Source organism: Colletotrichum abscissum (genome assembly GCF_030869225.1).
Source record: "Colletotrichum abscissum strain IMI 504890 chromosome Unknown Scaffold_44.1, whole genome shotgun sequence".
In the NCBI taxonomy this organism is placed as follows: Eukaryota; Fungi; Ascomycota; class Sordariomycetes; order Glomerellales; family Glomerellaceae; genus Colletotrichum; species Colletotrichum abscissum.
The window spans coordinates 229,339-249,499 of NW_026850365.1; the positions used below are offsets into that span (position 1 = coordinate 229,339).

The 20,161-nt window shown below is 53.9% G+C and overlaps 6 protein-coding genes across 6 annotated transcripts, besides 1 other annotated feature; 4 read left to right on the forward strand and 2 right to left on the reverse strand.

Moving 5' to 3' along the window:
• The first annotated feature begins 1,473 nt into the window (after nucleotides 1–1,473).
• Nucleotides 1,474–1,539: a sequence feature (Short protein (CABS01_13359, KAK1486142.1) was converted to a misc_feature.).
• A 274-nt stretch (nucleotides 1,540–1,813) lies between these two features.
• CABS01_13360 (YDG/SRA domain-containing protein) lies at nucleotides 1,814–3,748 on the forward strand (the record flags this gene model as incomplete). The annotated part of the gene is made up of 6 exons (XM_060546703.1): nucleotides 1,814–1,885; nucleotides 2,101–2,148; nucleotides 2,280–2,664; nucleotides 2,793–3,001; nucleotides 3,178–3,532; nucleotides 3,609–3,748. The coding sequence occupies 6 exons, from the start codon at nucleotides 1,814–1,816 to the stop codon at nucleotides 3,746–3,748; spliced, it is 1,209 nt and encodes a 402-aa protein (XP_060395035.1).
• Nucleotides 3,749–4,300: 552 nt separating this feature from the next.
• Nucleotides 4,301–5,229, forward strand: CABS01_13361 (KH domain-containing protein; the record flags this gene model as incomplete). Its single annotated transcript, XM_060546704.1, has 4 exons — nucleotides 4,301–4,344; nucleotides 4,397–4,447; nucleotides 4,518–4,831; nucleotides 5,105–5,229. 4 exons carry the CDS (start codon nucleotides 4,301–4,303, stop codon nucleotides 5,227–5,229), a joined length of 534 nt encoding a protein of 177 aa, XP_060395036.1.
• A 732-nt stretch (nucleotides 5,230–5,961) lies between these two features.
• On the reverse strand, nucleotides 5,962–7,483 carry CABS01_13362 (glucose sorbosone dehydrogenase; the record flags this gene model as incomplete). Its single annotated transcript, XM_060546705.1, has 3 exons — nucleotides 5,962–6,338; nucleotides 6,396–7,131; nucleotides 7,193–7,483. 3 exons carry the CDS (start codon nucleotides 7,481–7,483, stop codon nucleotides 5,962–5,964), a joined length of 1,404 nt encoding a protein of 467 aa, XP_060395037.1.
• A 4,135-nt stretch (nucleotides 7,484–11,618) lies between these two features.
• Nucleotides 11,619–12,701, forward strand: CABS01_13363 (uncharacterized protein; the record flags this gene model as incomplete). Its single annotated transcript, XM_060546706.1, has 2 exons — nucleotides 11,619–12,033; nucleotides 12,127–12,701. 2 exons carry the CDS (start codon nucleotides 11,619–11,621, stop codon nucleotides 12,699–12,701), a joined length of 990 nt encoding a protein of 329 aa, XP_060395038.1.
• Nucleotides 12,702–13,818: 1,117 nt separating this feature from the next.
• Nucleotides 13,819–15,513, reverse strand: CABS01_13364 (AMP-binding enzyme; the record flags this gene model as incomplete). Its single annotated transcript, XM_060546707.1, has 1 exon — nucleotides 13,819–15,513. The coding sequence occupies one exon, from the start codon at nucleotides 15,511–15,513 to the stop codon at nucleotides 13,819–13,821; it is 1,695 nt and encodes a 564-aa protein (XP_060395039.1).
• Nucleotides 15,514–16,293: 780 nt separating this feature from the next.
• CABS01_13365 (uncharacterized protein) lies at nucleotides 16,294–19,721 on the forward strand (the record flags this gene model as incomplete). The annotated part of the gene is made up of 6 exons (XM_060546708.1): nucleotides 16,294–18,146; nucleotides 18,307–18,371; nucleotides 18,507–18,652; nucleotides 18,755–19,046; nucleotides 19,100–19,601; nucleotides 19,676–19,721. The coding sequence occupies 6 exons, from the start codon at nucleotides 16,294–16,296 to the stop codon at nucleotides 19,719–19,721; spliced, it is 2,904 nt and encodes a 967-aa protein (XP_060395040.1).
• Nucleotides 19,722–20,161: the final 440 nt, after the last annotated feature.

Here is a 20,161-nt window from a genome sequence, read left to right on the forward strand (position 1 = left end):
GTTCCGTGGAATCTCATGAAGGCCAAGAGCTGTCGATGTTCTCTCTCCAAAGAACCAACCACTCGATCCGGCATGACCGCCTCATCAAATGACATTGATGGGTGCGCAAGGAGCAGAGTTTGAAATCTTTCGTATGGGTCCTCTACCTGAGACGGTCCATATACGGCACTCGAACCGACCGGACTGAGGTGTATCACCACTCACCTCGAGATACTCGCGTAAGTATTCTTGTTTATACCAAACTTTTCCAGGTTTCTTGCGACCCTGCGTCATATCTTTTTTTTTTCCCTCTTTGATCACCTGACCCGGTTGCTCCTTCTTTCCGAATAGGCAGAGAAAAAATGAGGCTCATGAACACCGGGGGATTTATTTCTCCATGGCAACCAAATTTTGCAGCCTCCATCTACCAACCTCATCCTCTCCCACTCTACCCTACTACCTTCCCACTTTCCTACCACACACAATTTCCAATCCTTTCCTTTCCAATATTATTTCCTTTCACTATCAATTCAACAACCAACGCGGCCCATCCTCGTCACACTCCTCTTCCCACGATCAAAGCACCACCAACCCAATAGCCTCATCGCTTCAATCACAGCTTTCCTGGACGATTCGCCATATCGAAATCTCACAATGCTCGAATTTCCACGCATCTTCCCTCAAAGATTCTTTTCATGACGACTGCGGGCCTTATCCAGTGAGGCAAGCTTGCGGGAACGCGTCACTCGCGTCGCCCTTCGGATCCTTACTTCACTTCCGGCTTGGCGCCACGGCATCTTCAACTCTTCTCTCTCATCGACGACTTCAAGCGGTCCCTCCAATACCAGCAGCTCAGGTAAGTGCGAATATATCCCCAAATCTAGGCGACCTGGAACCCGTCGTTCGCCAACGGATTCTCGAGGAATGCCCCCGTCTACGCGATCACTGTCCAATATCGGTCCAGCACCCTCTTCTCATCATGTCCCATACTTACTCTTCCTTCCCTCAGAATTAGAGCCCAAAGAATTGATCGCTCTTGCTGCTTGAAAAGTCTGTCTAGAAGGCGGTGTGAAGCCTGCCAATTTTCTCCCCTTGACCTCACCTTCCCACCAGGCAAGTACTCATCTCCCCGATCTTTCGGCACAAAGCCGCCTCTCCTTCGTCCCTACAATCTTCGTCTCTTCACACTTCGTCTTTCTCTCTTCGTCCTTTCACACTCAGTCCTTTCATACTTTCCCTCTACACACCTCGTCCCGTCGCACTTCAGCTTTTCACATTCGTCGCTTCATACTTCTTTTTCCCACATTTCCTCCCTTCATATTTCCTCCTTTCGCACTTCGTCGCTTCATACTTCATCGTTTCATACTTCGTCCCGTCGGACTTCGTCTGTTCACACTTCGTTTGTTCATACTTCGTCTCTTCACACTTCGTCTCTTCGCAATTCGTCTCTTCGCAGTTCGTCGCTTCTCTTGCTCATCGCTTTTCGTCCAATTCATGCTTCATTGCTTTCGAAATACCTATTCAACAAGTCTCTTTACTCATCGCTCTTTGCCTCAGTGACCCAAGGTTCACCTGCTTAAGTCCACCAGTCACACTACAAAGGTATTTACATTTTCTGCTCTAGCATGAATCCCAGCTCTCAAATGCACACCATTCTAGCCCTACTCTACGACTTCACATTCTTACTGGAATTCTTGGCTAACTCATCGTGTTCTAGATACCAAAATCGGATGACGTTCACCGTCTGAAGAGATACGACGAGAGATACGACGATGCCTTCGTCGCATCTTCGGACGTATCGTCGCATCTCTAGGATTATCTCAGTCCCGTCCGAATGCAACTTCCGACGGACATCGCCATCTCGACATGTCGCCTGACCACTACCAAGGCATGCGCTGCCATTGAGGTTACAATCGCTCTTGCGAAATTGCAGTCTCCAAAGGCTTGCTCGAATCATGGCCCATAAGAAAAGGCTTGGAATGTGTTTGTTCAAAATCAGGTATGTTAACTACACATTCAAGCAGAACATTACTTGTCTGAGAACGAGCTGGCTGTCCCGTCTCTCTCTGATCATTCTTCTTATTGGTGGCATGAATGTTTGCTAACAATAGCCTTTGCCAGACCTCTCAAAAGAGCATGAGGACAATAGAGCCTCTGCTCTCTCTATTGGTTTGTCTTCTCAAGACACAGCTTGTTTCAAGCCAGAAGATGCCAAGTTGAACCCAACTGCTCGAATAAGTCTATGTTTCCACCAGCGGCTCCAGCTCTGAGCAGCCTTTCGGCACTTCTTAGCGTCCCAGGCATGCCTGAAGCCATCGAACAACCGACGTGGCATCAACGAGGTCGGGGCTTGCTACCCTGGCCTCGCATTTGGGGTGACGTGGGAGACCACGACCACCCCGCGTGCGTCACGGTCCCTCATACCGGCGTTGGAGTCTCCGTGTCCGCCAAAAAACCTCAGTCAGCTGTCTGCGATGTGGTACGGCGGACACGGCGAGTCCAACGCGGGAATCTCGTACATGAGAGGGCCGAATGGCGAACCGGGACCTGTCATTTCCATCATTATGGCAGATAAGTACAGCGATATCGACGTCGACCGAGGTGACGATATTGTCTACTGCGGAAGCAATTCACTTGACAACACCTCGAGCAACACTCCCGCCGATGGCGGACCGCCCGTTCGGGGTAATGCAGAGACTTGTTCGAAAATGCTTCAAGAAACCTCAATGGGCAATTCGAGATCCTGCCCAAAAGACCCCCTAACCGAAGTTGACGTTCCCTTCCGGGAGTCGATGGCATTAATCATGGCCCAGCGCCTTCAATCATCATGGCAGACAAGTACAGCGACATCGACGTCGACCGAGGTGACGGCATTATTTACTGCGGAAGCAATTCACTTGACAACACATCGAGCAACACTCCCGCCGATGGCGGACCGCCCGTTCGAGGCAACGCAGCCCTATTCAAGCCCACAGAGAAGAATATTAGACTTGTTCGAATATGCTCCAAGAACCCTGAGCGGGTGACTCGGAATCCTGTTCCAAAGTTGAACAGGGACTGGCGTTCTCGAGCCCTCAGAAAACCATTCTGAGGGTATTTCCACCAGCTACACCGGCAACTTCCCCCAGACGGGCCATTATCATGTACTTCCTCTAAGAGGGCCGGTCCTGGCTTGCTCGAATACCAGAACAATCCAAGATGCGCGCTCTTCCATTGTTCGAAGAGCTATACCTAGCCCAGCTTCCGGGCGAGACTTTTGGCTCAAGATACGCCATCAAGAGAAAGCTGGAGATCATCAAGAGGTTTCCGCCCGAGGGACGATCCGGAAAACAACATCGCGTCTTCACTTCGCCCGTCAGGGATATTTCAGCTTACCTTCTCTTCTCGAACGACCAGGTTGTCGGTGGTTATCTTCAAGATCTCCCTGACCTCGAAGATCTCCCTGACCTCGATGATCTTGACGCTCACCTTAGGGACCCTAGCTCATTTGCTTTCACGGGCGCCGAGCAGAGTATCAACTTCCACACGAGTTTCGAGGGGATGCCCCCAAACGGTCCGGCCGACCAGTGCTTGGGCCCGACAGTCCTCCCAGAAACTGAACAGGTCAACAACAACAGCAATGGCCTTAGTTTTTCAAGACGGAGTTACAAACGCTACTCCTCCTCTCGCCTATGGGCCCGCCACTGGCCACGCCGCCATGTGGATATTTTACACTGTCAAGCACGGCGAACATGAAAGAGATCATGAACAACTACGGTCTCACGGCTGACGATAAGGACATTTCTCGCACACGCCCAAGTCACTGACACTATCACAATGATCGCCCACCACGCTCAGCAAGCCCACCCCGGGCCTATTACCGCTCGCGGTTATTTCGAATCAGCGACATCAAAACCAACCCTCGGGGCAATGCTGGCTGCAACTACCCCCCGCGTTTTCCGGAAGGCGATGTTTGGGGGGCGTTTGGGGTCTCGCAGAATTCCCTGCTTCGACAACCCTGCTCGAAAGCTTGTTCGAAAGCCTGCTTCAAGGCAATTTTCAACTTTGCTTTCAACAACCCCCGCAGGCGGGCGGCATTTCACGGCGCTGGACGCTTTGTTTTTCTTCGACTTTCGAATGTTGGCGGCGTCACTGCTCGAATAAGTCGAACAGGAGTGCTGGAAGCCTCCATTTGCTACTGGGGGAGCATCCCGGATTGTGTCGGGCGTTCGCATAGTCGCCCAGAAGGAGATGCCCCTTCTGTATACTCGTCTATGCATTGGGGAGGGGAAAGGAGCCCCCGAGGGCATCAAGGGTGCAGTGTGGGAGAGTTATGCTCGAAATGACTGCTCGAATGGAAGAGAGCGCTGGAACGCTTCTCGTCAGGTCTCAAGATTAAGCACATCAGGATTCTCCCGGTGGACTCTTGATCCTTTAGGAGTGTTCAGGGCACTCCCGAGGGCATCAAGGGTGCCGTCTGGGAGACCTGATGAATTCGACTCCGAAACATTGCTCGGAAAGTTGTTCGAAAATTTGTTCGAAAAATTGCTCGAATGAAGGGGGGCGCCGGACACCTCTCGCGAGGTTTTGAAGATTGGGCATCTTCATGGTCTCCTGCTCCTTCTGTGCGATCATCTCGCACAGAAGGAGATGTTGCCCCAGTCAACTGAGCGCATCGTTGAGGTCCAAGGCACACCCGAGGGCATCAAGGGAGCGATTTGGGAAATCTGCAAGTGTCTCGTCGACGATTGGCAGATTCGACGACGAGGACCTCCAAGGAAGAACTCGGGCGCAGACAGGCAGCAGGAAGGACCACCGCCGCTGCAAGTTCAAGTACTACCAGCGCAGACAAAGCCGGTCCAAGTACCGCAACGTATACCGTTGCAAGGGCTATCCCGGAAATCACGATTGCAAGAACATGCTCTACAACCCTGTCCTTTGTACCCAGTCCGATGCAACAAACATGGCGTCGATTTCTCACTTCTTCAAACAAGAAACGCGCTAAGACATATGACCCAGCCAAGAGGATTCCAAGAAGCGTGCCAAGATCACTCACGTAGAAAGGAGGATATGGGACGGAATGGTCTTCTGCTGGAGTCAGGCAAGCATCATCTTTTGAGCTGATGTTCGAAAACATTCTCAATAGGAGGAGCCTGTCCCAGGATGATGTCGATGGTTATTTCACTACAAGCCGTCAATCTCACCATCGACATCATCCTCGGAATACTTGAAGTCTTCGTCATCGCTTGGAGTCTGGTGGTTATTGGCTAGGCTGAGGGCCGCCGCAACCCTGATGACATTCCCAAATTGAAGTTGCGGGGGTGAGGGTATCGACATGGACGTGGGGAGTGCTCGAACAATGGGAGACACAGGTTTGAGGGCATGGATATGGATGATGGTGAAGGGTCGAAGGGAAGGGGTTACGGAGGTGAGGGTATCGATGTGGATTTGGGAAGAGACCGAAGAGCAGCAAGTACGGGAGTGAGGGGATGAAGGAAGCGAAAGGGAGTGTTCAAAGAGTCGTCTGAGGTTTGGAGGTTTGGACATCAAGCAATATCTGAGCCGAGGCGCTCTCTCATGGTCGGCGAGCCTACTACTCAACGTTTCGAACACGGTGTCCGAGAGCAGAGGAGTTGGACTGCATAGCTCGAAAGAAACAGAAGGAATTCATGGTGGAGAGGACGATAGGGGGGATTAGCTCAATACTACAGAGCGTACTCATAGAGAACGGACAAAACGCCTTTCTCAATCATCAAGTCCTCAAGTCAGTGCATTTGTGAGAAGGGCCTTGGCGAGGAAAACCTATCAGAAGCCATAGACGCAGGCTGGACTCACTCTGGGTGTGTTTTGCACGTCTTCATCAATCGAAATCTGCTAGGTATATTCATGTATCGTGACACCGCCTCGCCGGGAATCATTCAAACTTTGGTGGATGTAGTCCACCTTTCATCGTAGTTTCAAAGAACTTCACTTCCCAATCGCCATTTTCATCTCTGCATCAGTCTAGAAAGAGAAGAACGTCGCCGCCAACAGCGCAGCAAATCCAAGACCAAGGGAAGGCGCAAAGCCACTTGCAGCATCAGGCTTGGCCGTCGAGGTCGCGGTACCAGTGACAATGGTGCCAGGAGTCGTCGACGTCGGCGTAGCGTCAGTCTGCTGCAGGATGTAGATCTCGCCCGTTGAATCGGAGGTCATGAACAAGCGGTTCTTGGAGTCCCAGGCGAGACCGACGGGGCGGAAGCACTGGTCGGGGCAGGTGCTGAGATCCTTGTTGTACATGATGTTCTTGAGAGCGTCGGTCGAGTCGCTCTTGGCGACGGGCTCGCCGTTGGAGAAGTCGACTGCGGTGAGGGCGTAGCCGACGGGGTTAGGGCGGTTGACTGCGCGCTATGTTAGAATTCTGATGGACTTGTGATCGGGTGGGTGGAGACACTTACAGCTGCCGCGGAACGACACGAAGGCCTTTGAGCCATCGTCATTGAACTTGAGGAAGACGGGGGACGAGTGAGACTGGAAGGTCAGGAGGGGAGCGACGTAGTCGTTGTGGCAGCGGGTATCGTTCATGGTCGAGTTCTGCTCCATGGAGAACTGGTCGCCGACGTTGAGAGAGCTATTGAGCGGGATGCTAGTATCCCAGACTGCAAAGCACCGCGGGTAACCGTAGTTGCTGGCGTCGGTCTCGTTCGCAATGGTACCGAGCAGGTTGAGCTCCTCACCGGGGTTGTTGGCGTGGATGTCGACGCCGTTGCGCGTGATATCGTCAATGGAGTTGTCCATCGCCCAGACGTTGCCCGTAGCCGGGTCCTCAGCAACGGCGACAGCATTGCGAATACCCCAGCCAAGAAGCTTGCCATCCGTGTTGAAGTCGAAGGGGTTGTTGCCGGACTTGCTCAGGTCAAAGGCCTTGACTTGAGCGTGACCGCTGTTGGCATCGAGGGCGTCAATGTCAAAGTTCTCGTCGACGCCGCGGGACACGACAAGCCAGTTGCTAGAGGCCTTGGACATGACCAAGGTGCGCGTGGTCTGGTCGTTGTTGGCCATGTTGTTGATGACGACAGCGGGTTCGGCGTTGACGGTGCCGGCCTTTGCGTCGTAAGCCCAGGCGAGGACTTGGGAGACGGAGGAGGCGTACAGGGTCTTGCCATCTTCTGAGAAAGCCATGCCGTGTGTGAGCTGGAGGATGACATGTTAGCACTATTATCGCCTCCGGGGATTCAAGGAAGTGAAGCCTCACTTTTGTGTTGTTCACAAGTAGCTTGCTCTCGGTCAACGTCAGACATGTACCGCCATTGTCCTTGAATGTGACGCGGTAAACACCAACAGCGGCGTCCAGGACGAGCAGAGCACCCTCGCTGTCAACGTGAATTGTGCGAGGCTTCTTGAAGCCATTGGCGACGAGCTGTGCTTGCCAGCCAGCGGCGACCTGAGGAGCATTGTAGCTGGGGGTAATGATATCGGCGCATTGTTGCGCGAGCGCCGTGGTGGCGGCTGCTACCGCGAGCGCGGCAGTTGTCAATCCCTTCATTTTGGCTGGGGTGGGGTAAAGGAGCAAATCTGGATTCAAGCAATCGCGAGAGGCTACAACGCTGTCACCTTTGAGAACTGTCGAGCGTACATGAATAAAATGCCCCTGATATATTCAAGGTGAGGGGAAGCTCAGTGGCAAGGTGAAGAGATCAGTTAGCCACAAAATAGCTTCGGAGCAGATTGGAACATGTCCCGCGAGACGGGTAGCGAGGCATCTGTCGACTTTCAGGGTGGCTGTCCAAAACTCCACTTAAAAAACGAGAGAGACAAAGCTCTCTGGTTCGGGATAAGATGCCCCTCCATCATCCCCCCTCCATCATCCCCCCTCCATCGCCTCCTTGTGCGGCGGCTCGCGAGTGGTTGACATGTACGCGAGCGGGCGATCCTCTGTGCCTCTTTGGGAGCTGCTCACCTGCTCTAGCGCAATCGGTGGACGGTACGGCGACTGGGCGGCGGAATGGGTGGGTAAGTCGACCCATGGGAGCTCTTAGGGTCTTCGTTGGATGAGGGGATCAGAAAGCCTGAGAGGGATGGCATGACTGCGATGACGGTGGACGGATGGAACGACGCCTCACATGTGTGTGTCTGGCCGTGTTGGGTCCCTCGCATTGAGCCAACGCGCCGGCGTTGCTTTTGCGGCCAGCCACTCGGCATTGCTGCTGAGTGATGCAGACGGCAGTTAATGAGGGTATCGCGAGGGTGAAGCATTAGGTCTCTGGCTACGGGCTCACTACTCAGGCCTCAAGATGCTTTGGTGTTGTGGCATGCAGTCAGGAATGTTCATAGTTGTTGCCCTGGGCATTGGACCTTGTTTGAAGACAATACATGGACTGAAGCGGAATGAGAAGTCTTCCTTGAGTATCTAACATCGTGAGAGACAAGGTCCGAATCCGGCGTCGAGGCATCGCTTCCCACCCAGGGACAGGTCGAACAAGAGCTGGATTGGCGTAGCGGATTCAGTAAGGCGCGAAAAAAAATATGTTCGAAAGGCGCACATTCTCTTCGTAGCGTCGCAGCGTCGCGCCATGCTATCGGACGGCTCACGTTTGATGTGGGGGAATAAGCATGCAAGACAACCTTAGCTGCGTCTGTTCAGTGGGCACAGGAGCGGGATCCACGACCCGACGGTGGCCGAAGGAGGCAGGTCGTCGGATTTCCGTCTGCTTGGAGCTGGGTCTAAGCGGATCGCGGGTGTGGTGATTCTGGCGATGAGGGGCAACCCATGTGGTGGTGGCCAAGGATCGTCGTCGAGATGTTGCGACTCGAGACTTCACCATGATGTTGAGAGGCACTTACGGAACACAAGCATGGGGTTGCAAAGCCCAAGTCATTATCTGTGTGCCTGTCGCTGATATGTCTTCACCGAGTTTGACACGATCGGGCAATACAGCGTCACGAGCGTGAGGAGAGAATGTGCGTCCACATGTCTCTCAAGGTGACGGATTCAGCTTCAAGCTAGCACCACCAGCTTGAGCTTCACCGCTGCTAGTATGGCATATCTGGGATGACACATGTTGGTTCCTGAACGGCGTCTTGGCTGGACTCTGGTAGCGCCCACAGATACGGGTTGTGCTTGCATTTGAATTCTCGCCAACGGGAATAGACCGAAGTCACGATGTTGTTAATAATCACCAAAAAGAAAGGCCGCAATGCAAGCAACAAATCCTCCGCTCCCATAGAGTCCCCATTTCCATAAGGCGAGTCCACTCTCCGGCCCTCTCCTCGGCGCATCTGTCGGGGCCTCGTTCTCTACGGAGTACAGATCGATCATCACATATAGTTACACTTACCACACGGCATATCGGCTCTGTTAACCATGAATGAGTCTTGGCAAAAGTACGAGAAGAGCCAAGGCCTTGGTAGTGTCTGAACTCGTCCCTTTGCTTTGCCCTGACGCCCATTGACCAACCACCTCTCTGTGTGAGCTCACGCTTCGCAATCGCAACCATCCACCATCCTGCCATCCCACCACTTCGGACAAATATTTCTTACACTCCATCTTCTGAGTCTTGACACAAGCAAATCAAAGCCAAGAGCGTTGAAGCGTCTGAGCTAGACCACTCCCGTGTTACACCATGCACTGCAATCATGGTCGACTTTCGAAGACGCTGAGAATGTGCCCAGCCGATATTCTCATTTGATTTCTCTTGTCCAGTTAGACAACCTATGGTCGCGGACATGAAGTTTTTGCACCTCATAGCCCGCAAGCCGCGATCATGCCTCGTCACTCTGTAAAAAGTGGAATACGAGGCTGAGTCCATATCTCGCATCCCGAGGATGGCGATAGAGGCTATTTTACGGCAACGGCACAGATAAATCAGCACCACCGCCCTCCTGTCACGCAAAGAAACTGCTTGGCGGCCATCAGACTTTGCTGCTGAGCGGTGGCTGCATGGCAGGGCTTGCAAAGTTGCTTCCAACCCCGCACTAATCACTCTCTGATGGTGCCGGTAATAGGCTCATCGCCCATCCCATGGCCCGTATCGAGGCTGTTCCCTGTCTTCTCCGAGTCGTATCGCCCCCCCTCTTCTCGACGAGAATCCCAAGCCCACCTTGCCTTGGCTCTAGCAGCTGTCGCTTCAGAAAGTTCAGCCCAGCCATCAAACCCCCTCCTCCCTCTGAACTTCCCTCTGAACGCGAAACGGAAGAGACACCGGCCCTACCTACACTACTGTGCAGTACAGGCGTTGCAAGTGGTGTTCGTCTGCTTTACCTGAGCTAAAACAGAGCTGTCTCCAGTTTCGCCTGTCAAACGTCAAGTTTGGGATCCTTCAGGAGGAGAACAGATGAGACGGCGTTCGATCTTCTGAAGTCTTTAGAGATGCTAGTCACCACACCGTAAGTTTGTGATACTCAAATGTCAAGACAGACCGGCAAACTCAACAGAGGACACTACGGCACTCCGGCACCGTGAATGGCGGCATGGCATACAGATAAAGTGAGTGCCTTTATGTTAATTACCAAACACACAAATCCATGGCACGCCGTGAGACATGCGCCCAGAGCACGCCAACACTTGCTCGACAGGGGCGTTCCGGGTTCCAACCATTGATTCTGGAGCTTGCCGAGACAACAACGTGCTGAACTGATGGTCGACTCCGTCCAAGCTCCATCTTCCAAGACCACGGTGCCCATCTGTCTGCGCCCTTCACCCTATCACCAACCTCCTTGGCGTTCTCCGCCCATGATCAACTGGTTGCCACGCTGCCGTGCCATGCCCGCGATTGTCTCTTGCCAAGCATGCGTTCCTCACGCCCAGCATCCTCCTCATTGGGTGCCGTATTGCCCATGATCCAGCGCTGGACTGCTGGTCCCCTCGCCAAAATGGCCTTTAGGCTTGAGGGAGCGGGACATGCGGAGCACAAGAAGAAAGGCCATTCCGCCTTGGATTTCACCCCCTTCTCTTCTTCCCACTCGTCGCTAACTTGACTGGTCCGAGTCTTCCTCTTCCATTGAAGCCTTCAAGTTTCCTAGCGCCATCTGCTCTACTCTCCAGCCACCCAACACACACACACGCACACACAAAGTGGTGCGCTACGCTAGCTCAACTGGCGCAACCAGCCCTGGACTTTGGGGACTCGGCTCGAACTCGAGAATCGCGAACGAATACGGATACATTTGCGTGCTTACTTACTGCCGCCTGCATCCGCTACCGCTACCGCTGCTTTGCTACCAACGCCCAATGCCCCTCCATTCCATGTTCGTATGACGCGTTGCGAGACCCCAAGCCGGCAAACATCCGCTTCTTCTGGGTCCTTGTTTTTTGCCCTTTCTTTCCTTGTGGATTCGCCTTGCTCAGCCGTGCCGCATAATATTTGATACCCAGCAAGGTACGGCACGCTGAGCTGTAGAGGACCGGGACGAAGTGGTCCATCACCAGCCGATCTCTGCTTTCTCTTACGATCCATGTCGATCTGTTGTTCTTAGAGACGCAGCTCATTGCGACCTAGTTTCCCTCGAGATATTTTTCCATCTCCTGCAACTTGAGACCTCTCATCATATTGGAGCGAACAAAGGTGGACTCGACTCAGGAATATACGGGCGAGGATTCTTCTACATGCACTTTCACCGACTGCGTCTGTGCTCCCCCGACATCTGAAGCTTCGTACAGCATCGAGAGATCTTTCAACACCATGTTCACAAACACACAACGACTGCTGTCAGCCTTTGCGGCGACGGCTCTCTTGTTCGCAACCTCATCATCAGCCGCGGCCGTCCAACCCCGGCAAGGTCCAGGTCCGGTCAACGACTGGATCTCCGTTGACTCAAATGGCAATGCCCGAACCATCTCACCATCAGTCGTCACTAGCAATGGCGCACGCACAACAATCAGCCCGCCCCCATACTCATTAACAGGCTCAGTCTACACCGTCACGGCCACCACCGGTGGACTCACAACCAGCACAGGCGTACCGCCGCCGCCGCAAGCAAGCAATACCCAGGGATTTGGAGGAGTTTTCGCCGTGTGCAACAACAGGGTCGGCCAGGATGGGCCGTTTTGTCAACCACGACGGGGTAGCACTCTGCACGTGGAGTCGACGTACTACAGTAAGCTTAAATTCATCCCGTCCCGTTCATGTCTGAATCGCGGGACGGCCTCTAGTACCTCAACCCCGATTTGCTAACGATATTCTTAAAAAGTCACTTGGGATACGACATTCTTCGCAGACCCCGCCACGCCCATTGGCATCGTCGGTTTCGATGTAGACAACGGCATCACCGACAACGCACCCGCATTCTCCGTAACAAACCTCAGCGGCGGCGATGGCTGGGTTCCCTGGACCCCCCACCTCACCGACCTCGAAAGCAAGACCTCCAATAACATGACCATCATCCTCATGTACAACGACCCGGACACGGGCGAAGAGAAAAACCTCACAGGTCCCGTATTCACCCTGAGAATGGCAATGGACACCGAAGCACCCAACTCGAGACCGAACCTTCTGGCCATCCTATTACCCGTCATCCTCATCTCGCTCGCCATCGCCGCCTTCATGGTATGGCTGTACATCAGGCGCCGCCGCCGTCACGCGGCCGTCGCTGCCGCGGTGGAACGCCAGAACGCGGCGCATCCCACGGGACAGCCGCGGAGCATGCATGGGCAGAAGGGCAGCGCGGATATCCAGCTTGAGCCGACGAGTCCGCCGCCGGGTTCTACGCCGGGGAGAAATGTGTTCCAGGAGGAGGTCCGCAGACAGGAGCGGGAGAGGGCGTAACGAATGAGTGATACGACACAGGCTTTGGGAACGGGTAATGACAGGAACCTGGTCTGGCGGAGATCCGTTTAGACTTGATGGAATCGGGAGGGGGTACTTCGTTCGGTAACGACTTTCCAGCGATATCCTCATCTCAAAATGAGGGCACGGGATCTATGACTATCTACATACCATGAATCAAGAGACGGATGGGATGTACCACCGCCCAACTTTGATGTTCTATCCTCAACAACAAGGCGGCGCTGATGCTATCAAATGCACTGTGTGAGGTCTGACTAAACAAACCCAACGTACCCAGGCGGCCCTAATGACCGGTTACCAGAGTCAACCTCTTGACTACTACCGTTGCATTCAGCGGTATACAGAGAATGGCTTTGTTGAAACCACTGCTCTGATTCAAAGGCAAATCATGACCGTTGTCCGTCTAGTACCATGTCCATTAGCCGACCAAGGTAATTCCAGCAATGAGTATCCATAGAGATCCAACATCATGGTGATCAATCTACTGCGGTGGACTACCGGCCGCATCGGACCCGCGGGTGGCCGCGGAGATCCGTTCGCTTGGTGGAGTATCAAGGGATTTATCACCACTCGCAACCTTTTGTTGCTCAACTCGACTGCCACAATTTTGACTTGAGGGGGAATTTGGCCCGTCAAGTAGGAGTAACTATGAGCCAACTGAACCATGGTCCAAACGGACAGAGTGCTAGTCACGATTGGGTATCAGCACCCATCCATGGCATGTTGCAGGGTGAGCGACTGGCAGCAAGGTTGAGCAAGTCTAGATCGGCCTCGAGCGGCCTCGAGCTTGGCCTCCAAAGATCGTTCTGCTTCATTCCGCCACACAGTGAGGTAAGGCGAAGATAGGCTTTCAATATGGACAGGTGCGTTCCAGTGACAATGGAGAAATATCGAGTTGCCCGAGCTCCACATGCACTCGAAATCAACCGCTTCTTACAATGTACACTGAGTGACTGATTCCACGGAGACTGAGGTGCCAAGAGTAAAAGCCATAGACACTCTTTGGGTATAGTGAGTGGCATCGGCCCTTCGGGAACAGGCACGCTGACTTCTTCACGTTGTCCAGATCAAATCCACCTTCAGATCAAGTCCACTTTCATAACTTAGCGACGAACTTCTTGCCACCCTCCAAAGAACACAACCCCTCGGTCATCCGCACTAGATCCCTCCTCAAAATCTTCCCCGTGGCGTTTCTCGGGAGCTTATCGACAATCCAGACACCGCCTCTAAGCTTCTTGTAACCGCTGACTTGCTCGTCTACTGCTTTGTGGATTTCCCTCAAAGCTCCAACAATCTCGCGCCCCTCCATTTTGTTCGTGTCGTCTTCTTTCAGCACTACCCATGCGGCAGGAACCTCCGTCAACTGGCTCTCGTCCCAGAGGGCCCCGACACCAGACTCCCTCACAAGAGGATGAGAGTTGAGAGTCTGCTCGAGTTCCGCCGGACTCACCTGGAAGCCCTTGTACTTGATCAAATCCTTTGTTCGCCCAACAATCGACAGCCGTCCCTGCTCATCTATACGACACACGTCTCCGGTATTGTACCACCCTTCGACGGGGAACGCCTCCCTGTTCGCGCTCGGGTTGAATGCGTAGCCCCGCGTGATATTCGGACCCCGGAGCCATAATTCCCCAGGACCGCCCAGGGGTGCGTCTTCAGTCGTTCCTTCCTTATGAAGAGCGGCCTCTATACCGGGCAAAAGCTTCCCAGTACATCCATCGGGGACAACTTCGTCAAAACCCTGGTAGGCCACATACCCAGCCGCCTCCGTCATCCCATACGCCTGAATGAGCCTCCAAGGCGCTCGGCTGAGTAGCCTCGAGAGTTGCGCCGGCTTCAGCAGCGTGCCGCCGATATTAATGACTTGTGCCTTGGAGAAGTCATATCGCTCCGTTACATCCGAGTTTGCCAGGCCCAGCACCACGCTCGGTACGCCTTGGAACATGGTCGCTTGTGTAGAGCCCACCAGCTTGCCAAATTCTTCGATGCTATACTGCGGCATCGCGTGATGGAACATGCCGGTATACGGTCCGAGAAAGAGGGGAGCCGTGGTCATGGCGATGTGAGCCCAGGGTGTGAATGCGACGATTCTGCAGGCCGAGTTGAACATTTGGCCCTTGTGGTCTAGGGCGACGAGTTGCATGACGTTGGCGACGAAGTTATAGTGCGTCAGCTCGACACCTTTTGGTTTCCCTGTTGTTCCAGATGAAAGGTGTATTGAGGCCAGTCGTTTCGAAGTGTGTGGCCAGTGTGGTATGGTGAGCTGACTTGAAGCCATAAAGTCATCCGGAATATGTCTCGCTTGTCTGCTTTGTTCCACGATGGACAGTATTGGCGGTGGTTTCCAGAGTACCCCTTCCTGACGAAGCTCGCTCGCCGCCACATCCACGGCCTCCCGGATGACGGTCTCTAATATTGAACCATACGCAACGATGAAGTGAGGTCTTGAGACCGCGATACCGTGGCCAATCTCAGATGCCTTGAGAGCATGGTTAATGGGACACACAACACCGCCTGTCCAGAGGATGGCATGGAAGATCTCGAGAAACTCGACACAATTTGGCACCACAATGACCCATCGTGCCTGATCCGGTGGATTCAGCTTTTCCGCAAGCCCCCTTGCAATTCGACCAGCGCGGTTCCGTAGCTCGCCGAGAGTGATGCTCCGGTTTGTCAAACTATCGGCGGCGATGACATGAGACTGGGGTATTGGGCTCGCGTTTGTGTGAAGCAATTCGGTGAGGTTCAGTTCGCGAGGAATCTCGATGCGTTTAGATGTGTATATCCTCATGGTCGTGATGGTCGGTGCATTCTCTCTTTTGAGTTTTGGTCTCAAACACACTGTCGGATGAACGAGCTCTCAACAATGACATGAACAACCACAAGATCCCAGGATGAAAGGAATAGTCGCAGAGTCGTATTCTCGATCAGCGTCAGGAACAGTCGGTACGAAATAGTCCGGCGATGACGGCGAGCAAAAGAGCCTCAACTTGTCTGAGCCGCTTATGCTGTTGAACTCGCGCTTACATCCCACCTTTCCTAGACAACTAGAGTTACCGCGCGGGATGAGTGAGCGGCTTCTGCGGACCTTATTCGACGATTCCCTGCGTCGGATAATGAGGCAAAAGGAAGGCGCGGAGTAGCAGGGAATAGGTTGGCTACTGAAAGGCAGATATCCCTTCAAGCGTCGCCCTAAGGCGAAATGCAATCAGCAACCCTCCACAAGGTAGAGGAGGGGGGGGGAGACCGAGACAATGATGTGCGGAGAAGAGAGCACCTCTGCATGAAACTTCTGAATCACCATGGTCTTGGTCGCACTCGGGGAGCATCCGCAGGCGCAACTCTGCCAAACAGACTTTCTGCGGTGATCCTTGTGGGACGCTGTATGTGCGAGGTCAAAACGTCGAGGCGGCAGCTCGAGCGGCGCCGTCAGCACGGTTCGGTGTTTTGAAGGGCGAGAGGGTCATACGATGGCCTCAACGTCGAAACAACGTTTCTAGTGCTCGAATGATATATCCGCGGGCTCTTCGATTCAAGGTTAAGTCTCACTAAATAACATTCATCCTGCCATATGGATCCGCCTCGACGACCTATACGCATCGGCAATTGCTCTGGCGCCATCAACGACGGCATTGATCAGATATACCGCCTGGCCAAGTACGGCAATGTAGACGCCATCACTGGCGACTACCTCGCAGAGTTCAACATCGCCTGGAAGGCAATCGAGCTCCAGACCCAACCAGAGCTGGGATACGAGCCAAACTTCCTCGAGCAACTCGCCTGGCACAGCGGCGACGCAGCGCGCCTCGTCGCCGAGAAAGGCATCAAAATCGTCCACGATGGCGGAGCCCTGAACCCCCGGGGCCTCGCCAACAAGACGCACGCATACTTTGAAAGCCTTGGCATCCGCGACGTCAAGATCGCCTGGGTAAGCGGCGACAACGTGACCGATGCCGTAAAACGCGGCGCGTTCGGGCGAGTCATGCATCTCGACCAGCCCGGCGTCGAGTTTGATCCGCACTCGCAGGGTGACGATCTCCTCGCGGCCAACGCCTATACGGGCATGGCTGGCATCGTGCGTGCGTTGGAGCTCGGCGCCGACATCGTCATCTGCGGGAGATGCACCGATGCAAGTCCCGTAATGGGGCTTGCGACGTGGTGGCATGGGTGGAAGACGACGGAGTACGATGTGCTTGCTGCGAGTCTGATGGCCGGTCACTTGATCGAGTGCGGACCGTATGTGACGGGAGGGAACTACTGCGGTCAACGTGAGGTGCCAGATCTCCATCATGCCGGGTTCCCGATTGCGGAGATCGGAGCCGATGGCGGCGCTGTCATCACGAAGCCGGAGGGTTCCAATGGGCTGGTGTCTGTTGATACTTGCAAGGCGCAACTGCTTTATGAGATACAGGGCGTCTACTATCTCAATCCGGATGTTGTAGCCGATATTGGGAAGGCAACCTTCACACAGCTTGGTAAAGATCGCGTTCGACTATCGGGTGTGAAGGGTTTGCCGCCTCCGTCTATGACCAAGCTGTCCATCTGCTTGATGGGAGGGTACCAGGCCGAGATATCGGCGTATGCGACTGGCCTAGACACCGACTTCAAGTTCGAAGTGCTTAAGAGCCAGGTGTTGGGCCAAATCAACCAGTCCGATTTTACGACTTTGAGCCTAGAGAAGTACGGTTCATCAGTGGCAGATCCGCGGTCACAAAAGCTATGTACGACGCAATTCCGCATGTTTGCACAGTCTCGGACCAAGGCAGCGTTTGAGCAGTTCAAGAAAGCAATCTTCTATAATGGCTTACAAGGCTATTGTGGTCTTCATCTAGGTATGGATTGGAGGACTATGGAACCGAGGCCGTACGTCAGGTACTTCCCGGCCCTGATACCACAGTCCCGGATTCCCCTGTTCGTGAGTTGCATTGGTGGTGAGAAACAGCATACCATCGAGGCACGTCAAGATGGCGGCACACCCCCTCGCCAGCCCGATTACGATGCCACAGTGCCGTTGTCGAAAGTCCAGCTGTCCAGGACAGTGAGGAGACCGCTGGGGGATCTCGTCTTTGCGCGGAGCGGCGACAAGGGAGGCAACGCCAACGTGGGCTTCTGGGTACGCAACGCTTTAGCGTGGCCATGGCTGCAGGCTTTCATGACAAGACGGAGGCTCATTGAGCTGCTAGGAGATGACTGGCAAGCTCGTTACGTGGTGGAAAGGTGCGAGTTCCCAGGGCTCTGGGCGGTTCATTTTGTGATCAAGGGGATCTTACAGGAGGGCGTTAGCAGCAGCAGCGTGCTCGATGGGTTTGCAAAAAGCCTCGGGGAGTTTCTACGTGCCAGAGTTGTTGGCCTGCCGGTTGACTTGGTCAAGGTTGAGGATGACCGCCGGCCACACAGATTTGAAAGCCATGCCCGATCATCAAGGTTATGAAATCTCGAAAGTTTTGTGTATATGTGAATAGACAGGCCCTCTCTCTGAGAAGTCACTAAAAGGGGATCGACAATACCTTTGACCGAGTAGTTCGCGGAGGGCTCTTTCGCAGTGTCAACATTCCTTGTGACCCACGACTGGCCGAGGGGATAGACTGCGGAGTACCTCGGTCAAGGTTCAAGCGCCTGAGAGCGCCATTTCGGCAGTGCGACAGCGTGGTCAGTCGTCTTACTTAGCGGTCTGTGTCCCCTGGCATTTGAGCCTGTTGCTGAGGCCATGTCACTCTTCGTCAACCTCTCTATCAGCAACTTCATTAATCACCATCATACTAAGTACTCGGTTCAACTCGATAGAAATAAGACTACACGCGATGGCTCCGAACGATAGGCCGGTAAAGAACGCATCTGGCCTCTACGACAATGTTGATTTCCGCAAAGCCGCCGGCTACGAACATGCCCCCATCAAGTGCGCCTACAACCGCCGTGATGTGCTACTCTTCGTAAGAAGCATCTCTGCATCTCTTGATTATGCTCAAGCCATGTTCTACGAGTGGCTGCCATTATGTTGGGTCAATGAAAGCGCCAGCTAAAACACTTGCTAGGCGAATGCCATCGGCTGCCAGAAGGAAGAGTTACATTTCCTCTACGAATTGCACCCAAACTTTGCCGCCTTCCCCACGTTTCCAATCAATCTCGCCTTCAAGCAGACGGACCAAGATGTCTTTGATTTTATTGCCCGTACCGTGACCGGCCACGTCCCGGGCTGTCCGCCATTCGACGCCCAGCGTTCCGTGGACGGAGAGAGAGGCATTGAGATCCTCCGCCCCATCCCCGTGTCTTCGGATGGGCTTGACTTGGAGGTTCGAAGCAAGGTCATCGGAGTCTATGACAAGGGTGCGCAGGCATTTCGTAGGAAATCGCGAAATACAAGGCTAACTCGCCTACAGGCGGCGCAATGATTCTTGAAGCAGAACAGCTGCTGGTCGACAAGAAGACCAACACAGCTTACACCAAAATGACATCCACCGCCTTCGGCATAGGACAAGGCGGCTACAACGGGCCGCGGGGCCCAACTAAGCCGGCCGTGAAAGCACCGGATCGCGCCCCGGACGCCGTGCACATCATCAAGACCACCCCGGAGGCAGCTCTTCTTTACCGCCTCTGCGGCGACTACAACCCGCTTCACGCAGACGAGGCATTTGGGCAGCGCGCCGGATTCAAGGGGTCTATCCTCCAAGGCCTGGGCACCTGGAACATGGCTGCACATGGTTTGCTACAGAAGTTGGGCGGCGGCGACCCAAGTCGTTTTAGAGCGTACGGGGCCAGGTTCAAGAGCGTCGTTTATCCCGGAGATACCCTCGAGACGCGCATGTGGGTTGTCAAAAGCGGAGGCGGGGTGGACGATGTTGTCTTTGAGACGATCGTGAAGGATGATGGACGAGTTGCTCTGTAAGTCTACTCCAGGTGGCATCCTCACCGCCAAACCCTCCTTGTTGCGAGAAGGGACGCTGACAATCACGAAGGTCCAATGGCTACGCCAAGATTTTGCAAGCGAAACCAAAGATGTGATCTTTATGCCGCGCACGTGGAAGCTTTCCAGGGATACAGCTCGTGGCCTTCAGAGGAGGTTTCCGTCTTTGAGGCAGAGTTTGCGCCGTGTATCATATTCGTCCAAACTCGGACTAAGTCGCGAATATAGGTCCATCTGTGCTGCTGCAATACCGGTCGTCTTATGACTTTTCGAGTCAGAAGAAGGAGAAAGAGTTGTCCTTCTTGAGTCGGCAGAGTTCAAGTGAAGGAAACGACGACACTGGCCAACAGGTTGAGGTAAGGCTTGTCCGTGCAGATTGCGTGCTGTTTGAACGAAGCATTTCATCGGCATACCAGGCAATGCTGGCCAGTGTCAAGTTGTCAAAGTTTCTGTTGGAGAAGACCAAAGTTGACCTCGGCAGGCCACACATCCACGCAAATATCTCGAGATTGCATCAAAAATGAGGTTGGATTAGTCT